We start from the raw sequence: 21555 nt of genomic DNA, 5'->3' as shown, positions 1-21555 counted from the left end.
GATCTTCCACTACCTCCAGCAGCACGGAGGATCAGGGGATGGAACGTATTGTTCTGCCCCGCCCCACGGAACTCCCATAATGGTGGTGCATTGTGGGTATCCCTGAGCGCTGGGTAGGAGCTCTGCAGTCTGCTTGCACCGGCTGCAAGCAGCCCTTAAGCTGCAGGCTCCACAGGCAGGTTTGCCATGGTGATGCTGCCCACAGCCACTTGCCTACCGCTGCTGCTCACGAGCAGCCAAGAGCAGGCTTGACTGCAAGAGGTTGCACTATATTTTATAGTCTGTACTGGGGTTGCACAGCTACAGCTCCCCTCATACCTGTTTATTGACCATTGTTGCTGGGGATGATGGGAGTTGTAGTACAACAATAGTCTTAAATGGGTCTAGATAATCAGTTTCCTCCCAGACTGTCTGGAGCTGGGAAGCCACGACCCTCTCAATTACCTTGCCCAACCATGGAAGGTTGGAGACAGGCCTGTAGTTGCTCAGCTCTGAGGGATACAAGGTAGGCTTCTTTAAAAGTGGTCTAATAATTGTTTCCTTAAGACAAGGAGGCATCCTGCCTTCCCTCAGAGAAGCATTTATGATCTCTACCAGGCCTTCTACAACAACAGGGCGAGAGTAACTGGCCCTGTCCACCCCCAGCACAGTACCTCCAGTGACTGTTGCTGGTGTCTATCTTGTGTTTCTTTTTAGAATGTGAGACCTTTGGGGACAGGGAGCTATCTTATTTATTTATTATTTCTCTTTATAAACCGCCGTGAGCCATTTTTGGAAGGGCAGTATAGAAATCGAATTAACAACAACAGCCCTGCCAGATAGTATAAGCCATGTCGGGCAAGGGTCAAGAGAACAGGTGGTTGGCCATACCGTTCCAATCAGCTTGTCCACATCCTCAGGAGTCACAAACTGTAGCTGATCTAACCTAACCGCACAAGAGGAGTTGCTGGACACTGAAGTAATTGTGGAGACAGAGTCTGTCAGCCTAAATACAAGAGATCTTTCTCCACAAAGAATTCATTAAACATGTCACAGCGGGTAATCGATGGTTCCAGATTCTGATTCAAGGGAGGAAGGACACATACTAGACCTCTCACAACCCTGATCAACTCCGCTGGACATGAAGAATGCAATACGGGCAGAAAAGAATAATTTCTTTGCTGCACGTATTGCCTGAACATGAATCTTCAAATGCACTTCATGTTGCAATATGTTGGATTCGAGTGAAGCCTTTCTCCACTACTGCTCTAGTTGTCTACCTTGCCACTTCAGCCCCCATAGTTCTTCTGTATACCAAGGGGCCAGTTATTATATCAGAGAGAGAAAGTGTATATTTTCATCTCCAGTTGTAACTCTGTTTTTCTGAAAAGAAATAGTGAATTGCTATTGAAATAATGTAGTCTTGTGAAAATCATTTGTATGTTTCAGCCTTTGTTATATTTTGATAGCACCTTTCATTAAAAGAATCTCAAGGTGGTTCTCACAAACGTTAAAACAATACTACAAAAATTACACAATTGAAATATCAGATGGAATATAAAAAAACAGATCTGATTAAAAGATTTAAAAACATGCACAATATAACCATAAAATACAAAGCAGCAGCTATGGGAACAGTCAAATAAAAGTCTGGGTAAAAAGCCAAGATTTCACATGCTTTCTAAAAACTGTGATTGAGACTGAGGAGCTGATGGCCACTGGGAGAGAATTCCAGAGGGATGCAACAACTGAGAAGGCCCTGTCCTGCGTGCGTGACAGCCAAGGCTCAATCATTGTCAGCACATGGAGTAGAGTCCCCCCAGAATGACCACATCAAACAAGCAGCAACCTTTGGGAGCAGCTGGTCCCTCAGGTATCCAGGGCCCAAACCGTTAAGGGCTTTAAAGGTCAAAACCAGCACCTTGAATTGGATGCAGAAACAAATTGGCAGCCAGTGCAGCTCCAGATAAAATCCTAGCTACCGCATTTTGCATTAGCTGAAATTTCTGAATATTCTTCAAGGGCAGCCCCACGTAGAGCACATTACAATCATCCAGCCATTTTTATTTTATTTTATTTTATTTTACATTTATATCCCGCTCTTCCTCCATGCAGCCCAGAGCGGTGTACTACATACTTGAGTTTCTCTTTCACAACAACCCTGTGAAGTAGGTTAAGCTGAGAGAGAAGTGACTGGCCCAGAGTCACCCAGCAAGTCTCATGGCTGAATGGGGATTTGAACTCCGGTCTCCCCAGTCCTAATCCAGCACTCTAACCACTATACCAGCCATGATGTGACTAAGGCATGGATAATTGTTAAGTACTTTTAAGCCTTACTGACTTAAATGGGAAACAGATAAGCATGATTAACCTTCCTTATTGAAAGCAAGATGTGTTATCATGCTTAACTTTGGCTGGATCATGCCACTGTAGCTAAATAAATTAATAACACTATCTGTAGAACTGTCCCAGAAGCTAAACTAACATAAGAACATGTTGCTTGCAGAAACATTCCATAGTAAATTGCAGATGATTTTTTAAAAATTGATTTTCTTTTCTTAACACAGCTGCTCTTATACATTCTTGATGTGTCTACAGTATATCTATGGCATTAGTGTTTTTCACAGAGAAGTCCTTATTAACCAAGATATTCCACACAAATTCAATGCTTCAATAATGGAAAGATTGTGACAGGGGAATGGTTAACAGTAGTATAATTGTCTAACGGACAACTAAATAAAATGTGTATTTGTAATCCTTATCCCCTTCTGTAATGCATTTAATGCATTTGGTGAAGACTTGACTGCAAGAGCCATTGTTATGACTCTTAAAAAAGAGTCATAAAGAGTCAATATATGGGGAATAAATTGTCACTGAATGATGACCAAAATATAACGTTTTAAAGACACTGTCTCTCAATAATTCTTACTACTTATCTGCTATATATTTATTTCTCCTAGGCATACCCATCGCTAATCCCATGTGTGGCAGCTCTCGCGAGAGAGCTGAGGATTAGTGACGGGAGGCAGCGGCAGTGGGCAGGCCCGGCCGCCAGGATGAGACGGTGGTGGGCCTGGCCGCCGGGGTGAGAAGGAGATGGCAGGCCAAGCCACCAGGGTGAGGAGGCAGCGGCAGGCCTGGTCCGGCTGCCGGGGTGAGCAGGTGGCGGTGGGCCTGGCCTGGCCTGGCTGCCAGGATGAGGAGCCAGCAGCAGGCCAGGCCGGCCTCCACGGCAGGAGGAAACGGGCTGTCTTGGAAGCCGGCCAGAAACTGCGGGTGGAGGGGAGAAGCAGTCCAGGCGGTCCGTCAGAGGCGCAGATGCTCTGCACCCGGCCCAGCTAGTTTATATTAAGAGTGCAACAGTAGTTAGTCATGTTCTAAGTAAATGGATTATAACAATCCAGTAATTACTTGCAAGTACAAATAGCGTAAGGTAAGAGTTAATCTATTTAAAAACTACAAATATGAGCATCTTTTTGTATCTGATCTAAGGTATTCTACAGAGTGTAGTGGCTTAATGAAACAATTCCATAGTCTTGTTGCTCTAAATTTATCTTTTTACAGTCCTCTTTGAGACCTAGTAATCGGCATGCTAATAATTTTTGTATTTGAAAGGTCAATTAACATTTAACAGAAGAGCTTCTGCAGTGCCCAGTTAATTAAACCACCTATCTTTTATTTTTGTAACTTAATAAGCTGATTGCAGCCATCTGATGTGCCCCAGTAAAATGACAAGGTTTGGGACATGTCCTTACCACAGGCAAATGTTCCCATTCCACTTACTGTAGTACATTCATATTATGCTTCTCTGACTCCTTGGAAGTTCACCCTTTGCTTGATACCAGAGACACAAATTCCAAGACCTTCCATTTCACAGGGCCACACCTGTGGCTGCTTTCTGTTCATTAAGATGTACCAATATCAGGTGGTAGCAGGAAGCTGCTGTATAATTTTTCACAAGATGAAATGAATGGGATGACAGTGTTTCATTACCTAGTTTGTATGAAAGTGGTATCATATCCAGTTCCCAGAATATTAAGGTTCAAGGACAGATTAATTAATTAGCAGTTGATTAGATTAATCAGTATTAATCAACTAGCAAAGTATTTTATTTATTTATTTTTACACTTATATCCTGCTCTTCCTCCAAGAGCTCAGAGTGGTGTGCATGGTTATTTTAATCCTCACAACAACCCTGTGAGGTAGGTTAGGCTGAGAGATACATGACTCGGCCAGAGTCACCGAGTGAGTTTCATGGCTGAATGGGGATTCAGACATGAGTCTTGTCTTCCTGGTCCTACTACACTATGCTGGCTCTCATATATCTCACTGCCACAAATATATGGTTTTTATAATTTATAATTTCCTATTTCCTTTCCCAAGTTAACTGTTCTAGTATGGCTTACTCAAGTTGTTTGCAGCCATGAGGCCAAAGTTTATGTGCCTCCCCAGAATGTAAAGACAAGACAAGAGACTCCTCTGGTCAGGTACTATCCCAATCACCTTACAAAATAACTGATGGAGCTTTGCATTCTGAGGCTGGATTAAATGTCACATTCATCTGTGTTGATGAGAGAGTTTGGTGAGTGACTAGAAACATTGTCCACCCCATAGTTTAAGACATCTCTATGTGGAGTTGTTTTAGCAATCAGCACAGAACCAAATCCCACTTTGTGGCTGTGGGTTGTTTTAATCATTTTTGTAGTTTCAGCTCCCTTACTCCTTGCAATCTAGTTCATTCTCCTTGGGACTGGGATTTCAGAGGATTCTCCTGATTCTCTGCATCTCTTCCTGATGCCCTGGTGGTGTGTGAGAGCTAACTATTTCTCTTGCCTCTCAACTGTCTCAAAACGAGGACAGTTCAGTTTCTTTAGCATTGGGAAGCCCTGCAGCCTTGGCCCTATCTAGGTCCTGCAGCTTTGCATTGCTTGCTTGCAGAATTGTGACACAGTCAGAATCCTGCAGCAAAGTCCAGCACATATTAAAACATTCATTATTTTGAGCTGTCGTCTTGATTTCCAGCAGTGGCTTTTTGATGCTGTGTTCTTTGTTGTCGTTTCCTGTTGCTACATGCAATTGTATGCTGATACCTTTTCTGCTTTGACCGCTGCCATGGAATTGAGGATATTATACACTTTAATGCAAGCTTTGGCAAATTTTCTTTGGATTTAGGAGTGAGCCCAATGGACACTTTACAAAATTACTGGACTTAGTGACAGACATTATGAGGGAAGAGTAAACTGTCTTCTCTTTATCCCTTTTACAAGTAAAATACTTGGAATAGAAACAGGGCTGCTTGGGACAAATAAATACTTTATTAAATAACACTATTTCTGAATATCTTAATCTAGGTGCCATAGTTAAATTCGTAGGTGCTGTGGCTCCCTGGGACCTTCTTTAATGCCTTGCATCAGAAGTGGCATTTTATATCTCACACTAGGTATTATATAGAGAGAGTATATTATATAGAGAGAGTATATAGAGCTAAATCCAAAGATGACGATCTGCAAGAGGTTGCCCAGCCAGAAGCACAAGGACCACTAGAGAACCTGCTTATTATAGCACTGTGTGAACTATTTAAGCGTTTGCAAAATGGTTCTTGTAGCTATTCCCCCTTCCTTTCATGGTTCCTTGGATCTAACCCAATGACCAAAGTGTAGTATCATTCATATCCATTCACTGAATCATATTATTTCACAGAATAAAGTATTCTTAAAATAACTAAAGTATGCATTAATATGTTTTACTAAGCTGTGTCTTCCTTTGGTTGGAAACTTGACATTGGAATCTTTCCCCCACTATAACAGAAACCATTGGATTCGCCTCTGTTAACTTAAAACAGATCTTAGAGCCAAGATTAGGAAATGCACTTGGATGTGTCTTTGGAAAATGTCCTAGAGATGCCACAGGGATAATTCTCCTAATTCCCTATTCTTCTGTTTAATGTACCAAAACATACTCCTTATGTTAAAACAACTAAGTTACTATGACCGAAAATAGCAATTTGAGGCTAACAAAATCCATGGGTTCCATCATCTTTAGTTGGATTTAAAATACAAAGACTGATACCTGAGCTTCATGAGGAGGAAACAAAATTCCCTGATTTCTAAAGCAGCCCCACCCCCACCGGCCTCCTGTTCATGCAGCTTTTGTTTACTATGCCAGAATTAATGTGCAGCTATCCTCTATAGCATGCTTTGCATATATAAGACAGTTTACAAATAACTTAAATTCTTAACTCTTGTATCCTATCATGTTCTGTAGGAATATCTCAGCACTTAGACATTCTCCTTCTGTATGAGAATTTTTTATGACTTGCATACCAACATAATTTAGCATCAGTATTCTCCAGAAACTAATTTTGAACTTTAGTTTTTGTATAACCATCAAGCATGTTGTTAGAGTTATCTAGTCCCTGAACGGTCAGGATAAGAAGCAAAATCTTAAATTGCCTTTAAGAACATTTTAAGGAGAAGAATATGCAAGTGATGTTCATATTGTGGGAATGGTTGACTTATGCAGTCATCTTTCCACAAGTGCATACACATGTGTTGAACTATATTTCAAAATTCTAGGGATTCCATGGAGACCTTCTCCTTGATCCCCCTCATGGCTTTCCAGAAGTGGGTTAAAATATTCTTTCTCCAGACCTTTAGGCTGTGAAGGGATTTTTTTTTTAAATGGATTTTAAATTTTTCTCCTGATTGTATTGTACTACTCTGTCTGTTTTTAGTTGTAATTTAATTATTTTGACATGTGTATTTTGTTAATGATGTAAGCAGCCTTGGGGTACAAAATGAAGGTGGCCCTATAAACAAACAAATGGTATTGGGTTTCCCTTCTAATATGACTGATCTAGTTTACAGCTCACATAATGACCAGTGAACGTGCTTAAGGTGCCTCCCTGTTCAGACAAATGGCACAATAAGCATGTTTGTTGGGCAGAACGGGGTGAATGACCGTGGTGGGTGGGATTTCCTCCCCACTTTTGCTGTTGTGGTGCTGATATAATCTGAAGAGGGCTAGAACCAATTCCATATCTTAGATTTGTATGGATTTTCTCCCCAAAAACCTTTTTGACAGTAGCTCAGACACTGTCTGGAAGTGGTTAGCACCCTGTCACTTCAGCCTTTTCCCAATGCTTCTCTCCATCAGCACCACAATCCTCTACTCCTTCCATCTGTTGCTTCCTGCATGCCTTTCCTTTTTAAAGAGACTTTCAGGCACAGCTTTTTCAAAAGGCAGGTAATGGGCTCCAGCCTGCTTTGAAACAATTGCTCCCTAATTCCAGATGAGTGGGAGCTCAGTGGAGTGTAAAAGGAGTAACTGAAGGCCCATTCTGAAAGGCATGCTTATGGCATCACAAGTAGAACTGACAGACAAGAGTTCTGTATCTCCACCCCCACTGGTTTCCAATAGTCTTTCAGATCTCCATCAGTGGCTCTAACTAACATTTAGTCTCATAGTGGTAGGATTACATGTCTGCATGAAAATAGTTGAAGCAGGACCTCTGCCTCATCTGCAAAAGGTAGACATGAACAACTGACTACTTTACAAGCTTGCCCTTTGCTTCTGCCTGCACACAGCAGACATGCATGCAACATTGGAATAACATTACATAGTAGTCTCAAGCAGTTCTCAATCTCTTCTTCTCAACCCACGCAGCAATATAGGGATCATAATACAGGGACAGGTATATAGGAATAGATTTGTAGAGCAGTTTAAAAAGAAACCTCAAAATATCACCTTTCCTCCTCCAAAGAATATGGAACTTAAAACAAGCATGCATGTTTGTCTTAACTTCTGCTTCCCCCCACCCACCACCCCATCCTTCTGCAATGATTGTTCTTGATTTCTATATTTATTTTATTTTTATTTATTTTTGCATTTATATACCGCCTTTCGTTAAAAAGACAACCCCAAGGCGGTTTACAAAAGTTAAAAACATACAATAAAAAGACAATAAAAACATCATGTTAAAAATATAAAAACAGACATAAATACAATACAACAAATAAAAACACAGAGAGGCTGCAGTAGAAAACGATCATGTAAAAGCCTGGGTAAAAAGCCAAGTCTTTAAAAGCTTTCTAAAAGCCGTGATGGAGTCCGAGGAACGAATGGCCACTGGGAGAGCATTCCAGAGTCTGGGGGCAGCAACAGAGAAGGCCCTGTCCCGAGTGCACGACAGCCGGGCCTCCCTCATTGTCGGCACCCGGAGCAGGGCCCCCTCAGATGTCCTTGTCAAGCGGGCAGCAACCCTTGGGAGCAGGCGGTCCCTCAAATACCCCGGGCCCAAACCGTTTAGGGCTTTAAAGGTCAAAACCAGCACCTTGAATTGGACCCGGAAACGAACCGGCAGCCAGTGCAGCTCTTTCAAAATGGGGGTGATATGTTCCCAACGGGCAGCTCTGGATAAAACCCTCGCTGCCGCGTTTTGCACTAGCTGCAGTTTCCGGATATTCTTCAAGGGCAGCCCCACGTAGAGCGCGTTACAGTAATCCAGCCGCGACGTGACTAAGGCGTGGGTAACCGTGGCCAGATCTGCCTTCTCGAGAAAGGGACGCAGCTGGCGCACCAGCCGAGGCCGTGCAAAGGCACCCCTGGCCACCGCCTCCACCTGAGCTTCCAAAAGCAGAGCCGGGTCCAATAGTACCCCCAAGCTGCGTACTTGCTCCTTCAAGGGGAGTGCAACCCCATCCAGAACCGGTAAAATCTCCTCATCCCGATTGGCTCTCCTACTGACCAACAGTACCTCCGTCTTATCCGGATTCAATTTCAGTTTGTTAGCCCACATCCAACCCATCACGGCCTCCAGCCCCCGATTCAGGACATCCACTGCCTCCCTAGGATAAGATGACAAGGAGAGATAGAGCTGAGTGTTATCTGCATATTGCTGACAACTCAGTCCAAATCTCCGGATGACCTCTCCCAGCGGCTTCATGTAGATGTTAAACAGCATGGGGGACAAGACCGATCCCTGCGGGACCCCACAGGCCAACGGCCACGGGGCTGAGCAGTAGTCCCCCAGCACCACCTTCTGAACCCTCCCCTCAAGAAAGGACCGAAACCACTGCAACGCAGTGCCTCTGATTCCCATACTCGAGAGGCGGCCCAGAAGGATACCATGGTCGATGGTATCGAACGCCGCCGAGAGGTCCAGCAGAACCAACAGGGACGCACTCCCCCTGTCTAGTTCCCGGCGTAGGTCATCCACTAGGGCGACCAAGGCAGTCTCAGTCCCATACCCGGGGCGGAAGCCAGATTGAAAAGGGTCCAGATAATCCGTATCATCCAAAACCCTCTGCAGCTGGGACGCCACCACACGCTCTATCACCTTGCCCAAAAAGGGGAGGTTAGACACAGGTCTATAGTTGTCCAGGTTGGAGGGATCAAGGGAGGGCTTTTTTAATAGAGGTCTTACCACCGCCTCCTTAAGGCACGATGGCATCCTGCCCTCCCTTAATGAAGCATTAACGATCACCTCCAACCATCTACCTGTCCCCTCCCTGGCAGCTTTTATTAGCCATGAAGGGCAAGGGTCAAGAGCGCACGAAGTCGCCCGCACACTGCCCAGGATCTTGTCCACATCCTCAGGCCGCACCAACTGAAAAGAATCCAACACAACGGGACCAGATGGTACCAAAGGCACGTCTGCCGGAACTGCCAAAACTCTGGAGTCCAGGTCAGCACGGATGCAAGCGACTTTATCTGCAAAGCGACAGGCAAACCGATCACAAAGAGCCGTAGATGGCTCCTCCCCCATTGTCTGGGGGGATGTGTGGAGCAATGTTTTCACCACACGAAACAGCTCTGTTTGCCTGCACTGAGCAGACGCAATGGAGGCGGAGAAAAAACATTTCTTCGCCGCCCCCACTGCCACGGCGTAGTCCCTAAAATGGGCTCTAGCCCGTGTTCGGTCGGATTCGTGACGACTCTTCCTCCAGCGTCGCTCCAGCCGTCGCCCGAGTTGCTTCATCGCCCTAAGCTCTGAGGAAAACCAAGGAGCAGAACGGGCTCCACCAAGCCGGAGAGGGCGCTTGGGGGCAACCGTGTCAACAGCCCGGGCCATCTCTCCATTCCAGAGATCAACCAAGGCCTCGACAGGGTCACCAGCTCTGGACACTGGAAACTCCCCGAGGGCCGTCTGAAATCCAAGCGGATCCATAAGCCTCCGGGGGCGGACCATCTTAATCGGCCCACCACCCCTGCAGAGGGCAGACGGAGCAGTCAAACTAAACCCCACCAGGTGATGATCTGTCCATGACAAGGGAGTGGTCTCAAATTCCCCCACCTCCAGATCATTTATTTCCCGGTCGGCAAAAACCAGATCCAGAGTGTGTCCCGCCACGTGGGTAGGGCCCGATACCAGTTGAGACAGGCCCATGGTTGCCATGGAGGCCATGAAATCCTGAGCTGCACCCACTAGGGGGGCCTCGGCGTGGACATTGAAATCCCCCAAAACAATAAGCCTGGGGGAACCCAAGGCCACCTCCGAGACCACCCCCGCCAGCTCAGGTAGGGAGACTGAAGTGCAGCGGGGTGGTCGGTACACCAACAGAATCCCCAGCCTATCTCGGAGGCCCACCCTCAAGGACAAACACTCGAAATTCTGAGATGGCCTGACCGGGCACCTGGAAACGGGGAGGGTCTCTCGAAAGATGACTGCAACGCCTCCTCCCCGACCCTCGAGGCGGGGCTGCTGCACGATCTGGAAACCTGGAGGACAAAGCTGAGAGAGACCAACCCCGCCCAGCGGATCCAACCAGGTCTCTGTCACGCATACCAGGTCAGCACGCTCATCCACAATCAGATCGTGGATGAGAGATGTTTTTGTGTTAACTGACCTGGCATTCAGCAGCAGCACCCTAATCCTCGAAGGAGTGTTCCCAGAGCTCCCTAGGGTCAGAGGGTTGGGAGAAGGGCCGGAAAAAGGAACAGGCCTCAATTGCCTGGACCGTTTTCCCCTGTAACGGCCTGCCGAACTCCCACCGCCATACCTCCCTCTGCCCGCTACCCGTGATATTGCCGCCCCCACTCCAGGCCCACTTTTTCGCTCCCCCAGGCACATCTCCCCAGAATAAACCACCACGGCTGCTTGGCTTAATAAAAAACCAAGACCAGACTTGCGTGATCTCCTGCTAGCTTCTTGATTGTGGGAAGACAGATCTTCAGGGCAGAAGGAAAGGATCTTCAGGGCCCCAGGCAGCTCACCCCACGGCTGAGAGCCACAAGGACGAGAGCCCTTGTGCTCTCGCCCTTCGGCTCTCGCCCTTCGGCTCACGCCCCTGGCCCAGCCTGAGCTTTAAAGCAGCAGAGTCAGCCCCATAGATGGAACACACCTGAAGAAAGGTAGGGCAGAAGCAGAAACACAGTCACTGCCAGCCCAAGATCTTCCCTCTTCCCTTCTTCAGGCCCTGGCCCAGCCTGAGCTTTAAAGCAGCAGAGTCAGCCCCATAGATGGAACACACCTGAAGAAAGGTAGGGCAGAAGCAGAAACACAGTCACTGCCAGCCCAAGATCTTCCCTCTTCCCTCTTCCCTATTGTCTCCTATAAGCAGCTGCCAACATTATCACTTGAACAAGAGATAACCAAGACTTCAAAAATAACCAGGAAATTCAATCTGCCAACAAAAGAACTCCCCTGCCACTTCCAGCCTTGCCTGATTCTAAACCTGACCCCTAATAGTGAAAACAAGGCCTGTCTTCAAGCTTCTTTTTGCGTACATCTCCTTTATCTTTATGCCTTCTGCCCCCTTTTCAGGCCTTCCAGTAAAGCCAATGGAACTTGCAGAATGATGGCAGGAGAAAGCAATTCCTAGTTTACTATTTTAAGCCCAAGTTGAATGGAGTGTGATTGATTGATTGATTAAGTGCCATCAAGTCAGTGTCGATTCTTAGTGATCACATAGATAGATTCTCTTCAGGATGATCTGTCTTCAGCTTGGCCTTTAAGGTCTCTCAGTGGTGCATTCATTGTTGTCTTAAATGCGTCCATCCACTTTGCTGCTGGCCATCCTCTTTTTCTCTTTCCTTCAGTTTTTCCCAGCATTATGTACTCCTCAAGGGAGGTGGGTTTTCACATAATGTGTCCAAAGTATGATAGTTTGAGCCTGGTCATTTGTGCCTCGAGTGAAAATTCTGGATTGATTTGTTCTATGATCCATTTGTTTGTTTTCTTGGCTGTCCGTGTTATCCTCAGAAGTCTCCAGCAGCAAATTTGAAAAGCATCAATACTTTTTCTATCTTGCTTCTTCAAAGGCCAGCTTTTGCATTCATAGTGTATCACCAGGAAAAACATGTGTGTGTGTTTTAGAGCTGGTAATTGTGGGTTCCATGGAGAATAGTTTTAGGTGGCAAAATGTGCACACAAAATTACATTGTAAGCTTTCCCCACACAGGGACCAGGCATATTAGAGCAAAGAATTCTTCAGACTTTTTTTTTTAAATCCCTGCCCAAAAGACCTGACATTTAGATGTGCATGTATCTAAATTTACTTGCTCCAATGATGACTGGACTAAGCGTGATCCCATTTACTAGCTGAGCATTCTTATGACAATAATACAGGATGGGAAATATTGGGGTGGAGATGGCAAGCAGTTGGGGACAAGACAGTAACAGTAGTTTTGGAGTAGAGTCTTGTGTGGTATTGTGCTAACTTCTTTGTAACTAGATGACTTGTCCCTATCATAGTACTATACAGAATTAGTACCTGCATTTACTTCTGGCTGGATTGGAGTAGTATCCTGTTTCATGGAGTTACAGGCCTAATCCATTGCTCTGTCCTTAACTATCTGCCTGTAGAAAGATGGCTTCCTTGTATATAGACATTTTTTGCAATGATGATTTGGCACCAGCTTTGAAATGCCATTAGCTCAGAGGCCATCAATAAGTGTGTCATTTTAAAAGAACTATTAAAACTCCCCACTCCTCCTTTGTCACAACTTGCTACAGCTGTTCTTCACTATTTGCAGTGTGACATTCTTAATGGTCCCTCACATTCTTGAAGGTAAAGCAGAATGAGTAGTTTTACAAAAGGGGAGAGGCAAGTTAGCAGAATACATTGAAAACTCTATGTGAAGATTGTTCACATAAGAAGTGTAAACTGCATCTGTTTACAGAGGGTTTTAAAAAAAAATTCTGAATACTTTCTCTGATTTTTGCAACATTTTTCAAATTCAAACCAAGTCATAATCAACTGTGGAACAATGGCTGGATATTGTTGTTTGAAGTTCAGATTCAAATACCATCTGAGCTGTTTTGTTCACAGGGTGGCCTTGAATAAGTTGGCTCAACCTAATCTGCCTCATAGGGTTGTTGTGAAGGTTATAATGAGATAAGCCTATGTGTGTTGTCCTAAACTCCATGGGCAAAGAGTGGGATGCAAATGTTGCCTGGTTCGATTCGGGACCAGACTCGGACTGGACATGTTCGGTTGCATGCACCCTGAACCCCCCCCCCCAGTTCGGGTTCGGGGAGATCACATTTTAAAAAAAAGAATTTTAAGAGAAACAACTCTTCTGGAGGTTCTCCCTCCCCCAGCGACCTCTGTTAATGGCCAAATCGCCCAGTTTGAACAGCTTTCCTCCATTCTGGGCCTTTCATCTGTGTCTGGCCTTTCCTCCGTGTCGGTGTCCATTTTGGAGGCCGCCACACATGTCCAATGCCAATTGGCATGCGTGGCGGCCTCCAAGATGACTGCCACCACAGAGGGTATGCCCGGAACAGGACAAAGACCACTCGAGCTGGATGATTTGGCCATTAATGGAGGCCAGCAAGGGAGTGGGAACCCCCGGAGCAGCTGTGGTGGCAAGTGTTTTCTTTTAAAAACTTTTTTAAAAACTTAGAACAGGCCAGGGGGTTCAGTCCGATATTGAGCCATTGAGCTGAACTGGTTCGTTATCGAACCTGTTCGTACATCCCTAGTCAAAACCGATGTACTCCTGAGGGAACATAATTACTTTGCTAGATCAGGGGTTCCCAACCTTTTTAAACAAGTGTATGCCTTCTGTTGCAAAACTTCTGCTCAAGTACACCACAGAGATTTTTCCTGTCACTGACCTTTGAATACTCCCACTGAATTAATTGGAAAGTTTACTTGTCCCATTTCAGTAAGACTGCTTATGAGTAACTTAATCTGGATGTAAGCCAGTGACTGGAGTAGTCCATCTTGTAAAAAATTAAATGAACGTGTGTGGGGGAGTGGGGGGCAGGCCTGCTCAGCTTAGGCATCCAGCTGGTTTGGGACTACAATTCCCATGATCCCCAGTCACAGTAGTTAATAGCCAGGAATTATGGGAATTGTAGGCCGATATCTGCAGGAGGGCCGAAGTTGAGCAGCCCTGCTATAGGGAGACAGACTACTACAGTCACTGGCTCACATCTGTACTAAGTTACTCATAAGCAATCTTGTTGAATGGGACAAGTAATTTCAATGGAAGAGCTCAGTGCTGATTTTCTGAAGCCTGTCTGTCAGATTGAGGGGAAGGGTATGCTGAGCTTCAGCATGTGGCCAGCTAGTCAGACACAACCTAGCAGACACATTGCTGAGGACACGTTGGCTTCAAGCCAGTGATCCTCAGATGAAGAACAAATAGCATGGCTGCACTGTGGGAAGGCAGGAGGGCTCCCGAGTACCTCCCAGGACCACTTCAGGTACCCCTAGGGGTACTAGTATCTCCTGTTGGGAACTATTGTGCTAGATTGTTTGGACACAAGGTGTAGAGATCTGCATCTATGGCCTGCTCTGAGCTGCTTCGTTGTAAAAAGAACTGAGCACAGATGTGAATCTCACCCAGATACTTCCTATTCACAAATTTTTGAATCAAGAAAAACTGGTTTGACTTGTATTTCTCAAGTTGGTAAACACATTCCAAGATGCTATGCTTATTAAAGGATCTAATTTCAAGTAGAATACCTTAAGAAATGTAATTTTAAAATGTGGATTTGAAAACATCAGAGGCATAGTTTGCAGAAAGTATTACCATACATCTATTAAAATACTATTCTTACACAGAGCTTTCCCTTCTTTTTATCAAAAGTAGAATACTAAATATACACAGGATTTGCATAGACACTGTATAAAATTGAGTTCCTCCCTTACAAAGAAGAGGTTAGATATAGGGAAATAATTGCAAGAACAAGTAATATCATTTTTTTCAAATCTCCCTCAAAATTAATTTATTTTCATTAAACAGCATAAATTAATGAGCTACCTCTTCTAGGAAGTCTTTGGCTTAACTGTTTCGTTCTCATCCCCAACTGAGACAAAGCCTTATAAACCAGACACATAAAAACACACTTTTAGAGAGGCATGCATAGAACCAGAAGCACCTCTTACTAGGCAAAGTGTAGCTGTAGGCAGGGTGGGTGTGGCAATCCCAGCTGGAGCCACAGTGCATGTAGAAGAAGAGGTTAGATCTTTTCCCTTGCACTGCTTTCCCATTGGGGGAAAACAACAACCCCAAAGCAGTTATTTGCTGCAAATAGTCATTTGAGGAGAGAACAATTTTCAGTGGGAAAACGGAAAAATCATTTTAAGTAGGTGGCCATTTTTAACTACTATGTGTCCTCTCCAAAAGCTGATCTCTTATTTTTACAACAAGATAACCAAGAATAGGATCCTGTACTAAGCTTACACATTAAGGGAGACTCTTTCCTCCTTACTGTGATGCGAGTTGGCTGGTGCCATTGCTGCTCAACTTGGTTGACTTTCTGGGGAGGAGAGTGCGGGGTGTTGCTATAATTGAGCGGATTGGTTCACAGGACCTGGGCCCCGCAACTCCTGAGGGCCCCTGAGCTCTACCCCTCCCTATTGTCTTCCTTATCACCTTCACTCCGAGGGGCCACTGGGGAGAGGGGTGAACATGGCCCTGGGTCTCCCCTCGCTACACCCCTGGGTGAGTGGATAAGGAATGGGTTGTCCTGGCATCCCAAGGCCTGCTAAAGTAGTTTAGCGCACCTAGGATTGTAAAATCACTACATAGCTGAGGGGGCTGTCACGAGGGACTGAACCTTATGTTTCAAGTGCGGAGAATTCTGCTCTATTTTATAAAAGTATCAGACGCCACAGCAGCTGTTGTGGTGCAAACTTCTGTTTGCATTCCAACCACTGCTGCTGAGTAGGATTGGGCTGTTGGTCAAGTCAGAAGTGTCCTTTGTTTAGAGGTTAAAGGCTGAGTAAATGCATTTTCACAAGTGCAGGGTTACATAGTAGTGTTGTAGCTGTGTTCTTGTTGCTAGAAATTCATGAGCATAACTTTTGCCTCTTTTCCTTTTAAAAAAAAAACATTTTAGATATGGGAAAATTGTATCTACGAAAGCTATTTTGGATAAAACAACAAACAAATGCAAAGGTATGTTCATTGTTAATTCCTTTGATGTTATAATTGATGCTATGAATATTTCCTGTAAATAATTTTAAAATGGTCTGAAATCATGTTGGGACATTTGTCCCTTGTAAAGTTGGCATGCACCCAGCACAAAAACAGAATGCCAAAACTTCAGATAACTCCACTAAAATTTAACATTCATGGCACAGGCTGACATTTAGCCTCTGCATCAAAGAAGAAAAGGGAGTTTGAAAATGGCTCTTCCTTGCCTGCTGAGATGAGAGCTCTTTACAAAAGACCATTTGACTGCACTAAGTATCTGAAAAGATTACATATTGTGTAAATTGGCTTTATTAATTAGAATGGACTAGTGTTAAGCAGTTCTTAATTGCATGTTCCAATCCCCTGATTGTGTTTGTGTTCTGTTCCTTTTTGAATATAATGGAGAGTGGGGGGAAGGGTTTCATTTTCACTGGCACAATTATAGCTAGGAAAAAATAATAAACTTCATTCTGAGACACTGGGTGCATTAATTTAGTTCAGTGACCTTCAGTGTTTGGTGTAATTATGATTAGATCATTTCCCAACAAAATGAGTGGTGGGGAGAAATGTAATCGCAAACACTGTGATATATCAGGTTTCAGCCTTTCTTTCCAAAGGGGAGGGTTCTTTCTAAGCAAAGGGGGTTAGTCAGCCAACAGCATTCTTGACATTGACTACCCTACCCCCTATGAATGGGGACAAAGTTGACAAGCAATAAGGAAAATTAAACTCATCATTAATTTAATCTATTCTTTCCCCAGAATGTGGTAAGAAGTTGGGAGTTTTCCCAGGGCCGATAAAGAGAGTTTTAGTCTCTCGGGAGCTTCTACTCATCTAAAACTTGCATTTGTCAACCTTATTTTTTCATGCTAAAGTCACATATATGTTGCTTAAATATATTCATTGGTGGGTGTGTGTGTGTGTGTGTGTGTGTGTGTGAGAGAGAGAGAGAGAGAGAGAGAGAGAGAGAGAGAGAGAGAGAGAACACGGATGAGAATAAAGAAGGGAGTTACTTAAATGAAGTTAGTGGTATATTTATTATTATTATTATTATTATTATTATTATTATTATTATTATTATTATTTTAACATTTATATCCTGCTCTTCCTCCAAGGAGCCCAGAGCGGTGTACTACATACTTTATTGTTTATTGGGTTATTCCATCACCCCCATCTGATCCTCACTTACCTTTTCCAGTTCTGTAGATTTTAAATATACAGTTAAATTCTGTATATTTAAAGAGAGCTGATTTTGTATTTTGTATGAATCCCTTGCAAGAGGAGAATATTTTGTGTGACTGTTCAACAAAATCTTATAGGAACATCTTTGGGAGAATTTGGAAACAACATTTGCCAAATGCCAGTTTCCTGTCTAGAAGAACGTAATCTGGGTTTTGCACTGAAGTCTTTGTAGTATACACTGGAGAGTCCTATCTGCATATTTTTGTCTTGTGTCATAAACAGAATCTGCATATTGTCATGGGTGCTTTAAAAAATTGAGCTGTATTTTGCATTGTCTCAGCTATAGAGCATATCTTATCTCTCTCTTTGTACATCTACACAACACTGAGGCCTAGATGTTTCTTTTAAATGTCAAGCCTAGAATTCTCAGGTTTCTTACAAAACTAACTTGAAAGCAATGTATTACACTCATTTATTGTATGTAATCATTTTATATTATATTGAAAATGAAAGGTGAAGTATTCTTAAGTAACCAATATGCAACCAGCAATGTCAGTTATTACTGCATGCTTCCTCTTGTGATCTGTTGTCTGAACAGTCCAGAAGTGGATATCCAAGAAAGAATATCCAAAGGGCTAAATTTTACGAACCACAGATAAAGATTTTAAAAAACAGATAGTAATATAGTTTATTTTCCTTAGTGTAGTGTGCTCCATGCCCAGGTCTTGTTGTAGTGTGTCAGTCTCCAGCCTAAGCAGGCAACACTAGGATATGCCAGAAAAGTATAAAGATGTTCTTACACACCAAGAGATTGTGATCTCCTTTAGCACCTTATTTGACTTACATATTTAGTAAACCAGCTTTGGAAGCACCTCATGTTAAATGCATGTGCTATGTAAACATTTTCTAATATCACAAGTATTTGAACTGAAATATTTTATTGGGGGGGGGGGGGCGGAATCCATAAAGTGCATTAAATTAAATGTCTTAATGTTTAAATGTTCAAACAAATGCAAAGCTTTATGTGGAAATTATTTTTATTGGAGTTCTTGTAAAAAATATAAATATAATACACAGGAAATAATATTCACATATCCTTACCATGGAACAAAGAGTCTTATTTCAAGTCAAAACTCCCTGTTCTGGAGTTAAGAAAACCATAGTTGTATTTTATATAATATCCAATAATGTTTTACAAAAACATTTTTAACCTTACCATCTCAACGCAAGAAATGATACTGTGCTATATGTGCGTGCTTAAAGTGAAACAAAACTAATCACAGTTTTAGTTTTGCTTTCACTTGCAGCCTGTGATGGAATAAGGGGTTCAGCTTTGGTGGTGTAAATCAAATTAAAAATCAGGCAGGATAATTCATTACAAATCAGTAGGTGTCTGTCTGTCTCACTCTCTCTACATATGCGTACACACATGCACACACTCTCGCTCTCTCACTTATGACATACTCTCCAACATTTCACCAATGAAAACAGGGAGAAACCAATGAATGTGTAGGGGGCATGGCCAAGCAACGTGGAAGAGTAGGCCTGATGTACAGTTCTAATTGCAAGCATTCCATAAATGGAAAGCGCATGTACAGTACATTTTTCCAGATTACCAAAGTAGATGGCTCAAGTGGGTTGGGTCTTGGGGGATCATCATCTTAAAAATGCTAATTACAAACTTGAAACTGTCCATTTTGCCTGATATTATGTTGGTATCCATTCATTAGGAACACAGGAAGCTGCCACATACTGAGTCAGACCATTGGTCTATCTAGCTCAGTATTGTCTTCACAGACTGGCAGCGGCTTCTCCAAGGTTGCAGGCAGGAATCTCTCTCAGCCCTATCTTGGAGAAGCCAGGGAGGGAACTTGAAACCTTCTGCTCTTCCCAGAACTGCTTCATCCCCTGAGGGGAATATTTTGCAGTGCTCACACATCAAGTCTCCCATTCAGATGCAACCATGGCAGACCCTGCTTAGCTATGGGGACAAGTCATGCTTGCTACCACAAGACCAGCTCTCCTCTCCATTGCTCTCCGCTCCATTATGTAGCATTGTTTCATAAGACAAATTAGTATTTTGAGAAGTGGAACATTTTCCACAGAAAAATATAGTAGTGGAAATTTTTCCGAACATTGTCCTGCTATGGAAAATTTCCTGTTTCGCATCACTTACTAGCTGGCTGCATTCTATCATGATGTTGAAATACATTGCATATAGAGGCAGGGACATGGAAAAGACTTCTGTGAGAGGTCTTTCTGACAAGTGCATCATTGTATGTAGTGCTATTGCAGTGCATGTCAGGATACAAGGAGCATAAAAAAAGATAACTCTAGCCATTCCCTCATGATGAGATGTTGCTGTTCATGGATGAATGTCCACTTGCATATTTAGTGGATGTAAAAATAAAAAGAGTATATACAAATAAAAGCTACATGTGATAACCTTATTCCTGGCAGTGAATGGTAGATGCTTATAGACAGCTCTTTACTGAATAGTGTATGCTGTACTAAGCAACCGTATCCAAGCTGAGATCTCATAATTGTTTTTAGTAGTATGATACTTGGCAACTATTTTCAAATGAAGGCACTGACTATTTCCTAATGGTTAAGAGGCATCACATGCAGTATTATGTTAAAATAAAGTGCCCCTTGGGAGCTGAGGAAGGAGTACACAGCATCTGCCTTCATGGACCCTGCCTTCCTGCAAACTAAAGCAAAAGTGGTCTTGGATCTAGTATGAGATCAGGTACTCCAGTATAAGCCAGTCAGACATTAACTCTCTTGTAGTTAATATGGAGGCTCTAACATACATGAATGAGCAAGAGACATGGGGATGTAGGCTCTTCTTTAAAGGGTGCCTGCATCTTTTTTTGGTGCCTGCATCTTTTTTTACTTTTTCTGGTGCCTGCATCTTTTTTTACTTCCGTAATCCAAATGAATGGAAGCAAAGGTAGAATCAGTCCCATCTGAACATCATTTATGTGAAAATCACTTAAGCTTGTAAAAATAGACAGACCAGCACAAAATACCTAATTGTAAAATAAAATAGAGACATGGGAGAGCTATCTTCAAATCCCCATCCAGTCATGAAGCTTGATGATTGGTATTGACCAAATCTGTATTCTCTCCTTTGTTGTTGTTGACAGAATGGTTGTGAGGATAAAATGAAATATTGAAGCCACCACTCCTGAGTCTCGGGGCAGTGGAAAACGGATATCTTAACTGTTGTTAGCCCACCAATAAACTGTGTGTTAAATTTCAGGTTATGGTTTTGTAGACTTTGACAGTCCAGCCGCCGCCCAGAAAGCAGTATCTGCTCTGAAGGCCACTGGAGTCCAAGCACAGATGGCAAAGGTAAGATAAATGTAGTTTGACTACTATGAAGAGTAACTGCAGATGGAACCCCAGACATTCCCTATAGAGAACAGAAGGAGAAGAGCCCTGCTGGATCAGACCAAGCTGTAGCAAAGAGCTTTCCTAGTTGCACTGGGGCCATGTGCACAGCAAGGAGGAGGAAATTTTGGCCATTTTCTCTAGCTCCAGAAGTGGCCATAGAAATATGTCCCTGGGGAGGAATGCTTAGGGAACCAGAGCAGATAATCAAAATTTGTCCACCCCCCGGCAATGCTGTGCATCTACACAGCGGTAGCAGGAAAGTGCTCTGTCATGTAGGTGCATCTTACCGGTGCGCTAACAGTAGGCTGCTCTGGATGGTAGTGTCTTCATTTACAATCAGTAGTTTAAAAAAAAAAATATTCACAGGGCATTGTACAGCAGCCTCAAGTTATTTTTGACAATAGTTAAATCAAACATCAAGAAAAAGATACTGACCTAGATCTTTGTCCTCAGCATCTTGCAATAGTTCATCTTGCAATAGTTCAATTTCTGCTTGTCCAAAGAAGAAACCCAGCAACTTCCATCTTTTCTCCCCATCTTTGTGTTTTCCTGGCAAGATAACCAATACAGCTGTCTTCACCAAAGCCTGTTTTCCCATCACCTTTCCTCCTCTTCATGGAG

At 43.4% G+C, this 21555-nt stretch overlaps 1 protein-coding gene across 9 annotated transcripts in view; it reads left to right on the top strand.

The window, feature by feature from the left end:
- The window catches only part of RBMS1 (RNA binding motif single stranded interacting protein 1), a 198629-nt gene that overhangs the window by 130313 nt on the left and 46761 nt on the right, over positions 1–21555 (top strand). For all 9 annotated transcript variants that reach the window (XR_008309693.1, XM_053260969.1, XM_053260958.1 and 6 more), the window contains exons 3-4: positions 16277–16335; positions 20801–20892. Coding sequence is in view for 8 of the 9 variants with exons in the window: in XM_053260969.1 (XP_053116944.1) it covers positions 16277–16335; positions 20801–20892 (151 nt within the window). In the remaining variant the exon portion in view is untranslated. The remainder of the gene's footprint in view (positions 1–16276; positions 16336–20800; positions 20893–21555) is intronic.

This window comes from Hemicordylus capensis, chromosome 1 (assembly GCF_027244095.1).
Source record: "Hemicordylus capensis ecotype Gifberg chromosome 1, rHemCap1.1.pri, whole genome shotgun sequence".
NCBI lineage: Eukaryota > Metazoa > Chordata > Lepidosauria > Squamata > Cordylidae > Hemicordylus > Hemicordylus capensis.
This window is presented reverse-complemented; position numbering and strand designations above follow the sequence as displayed.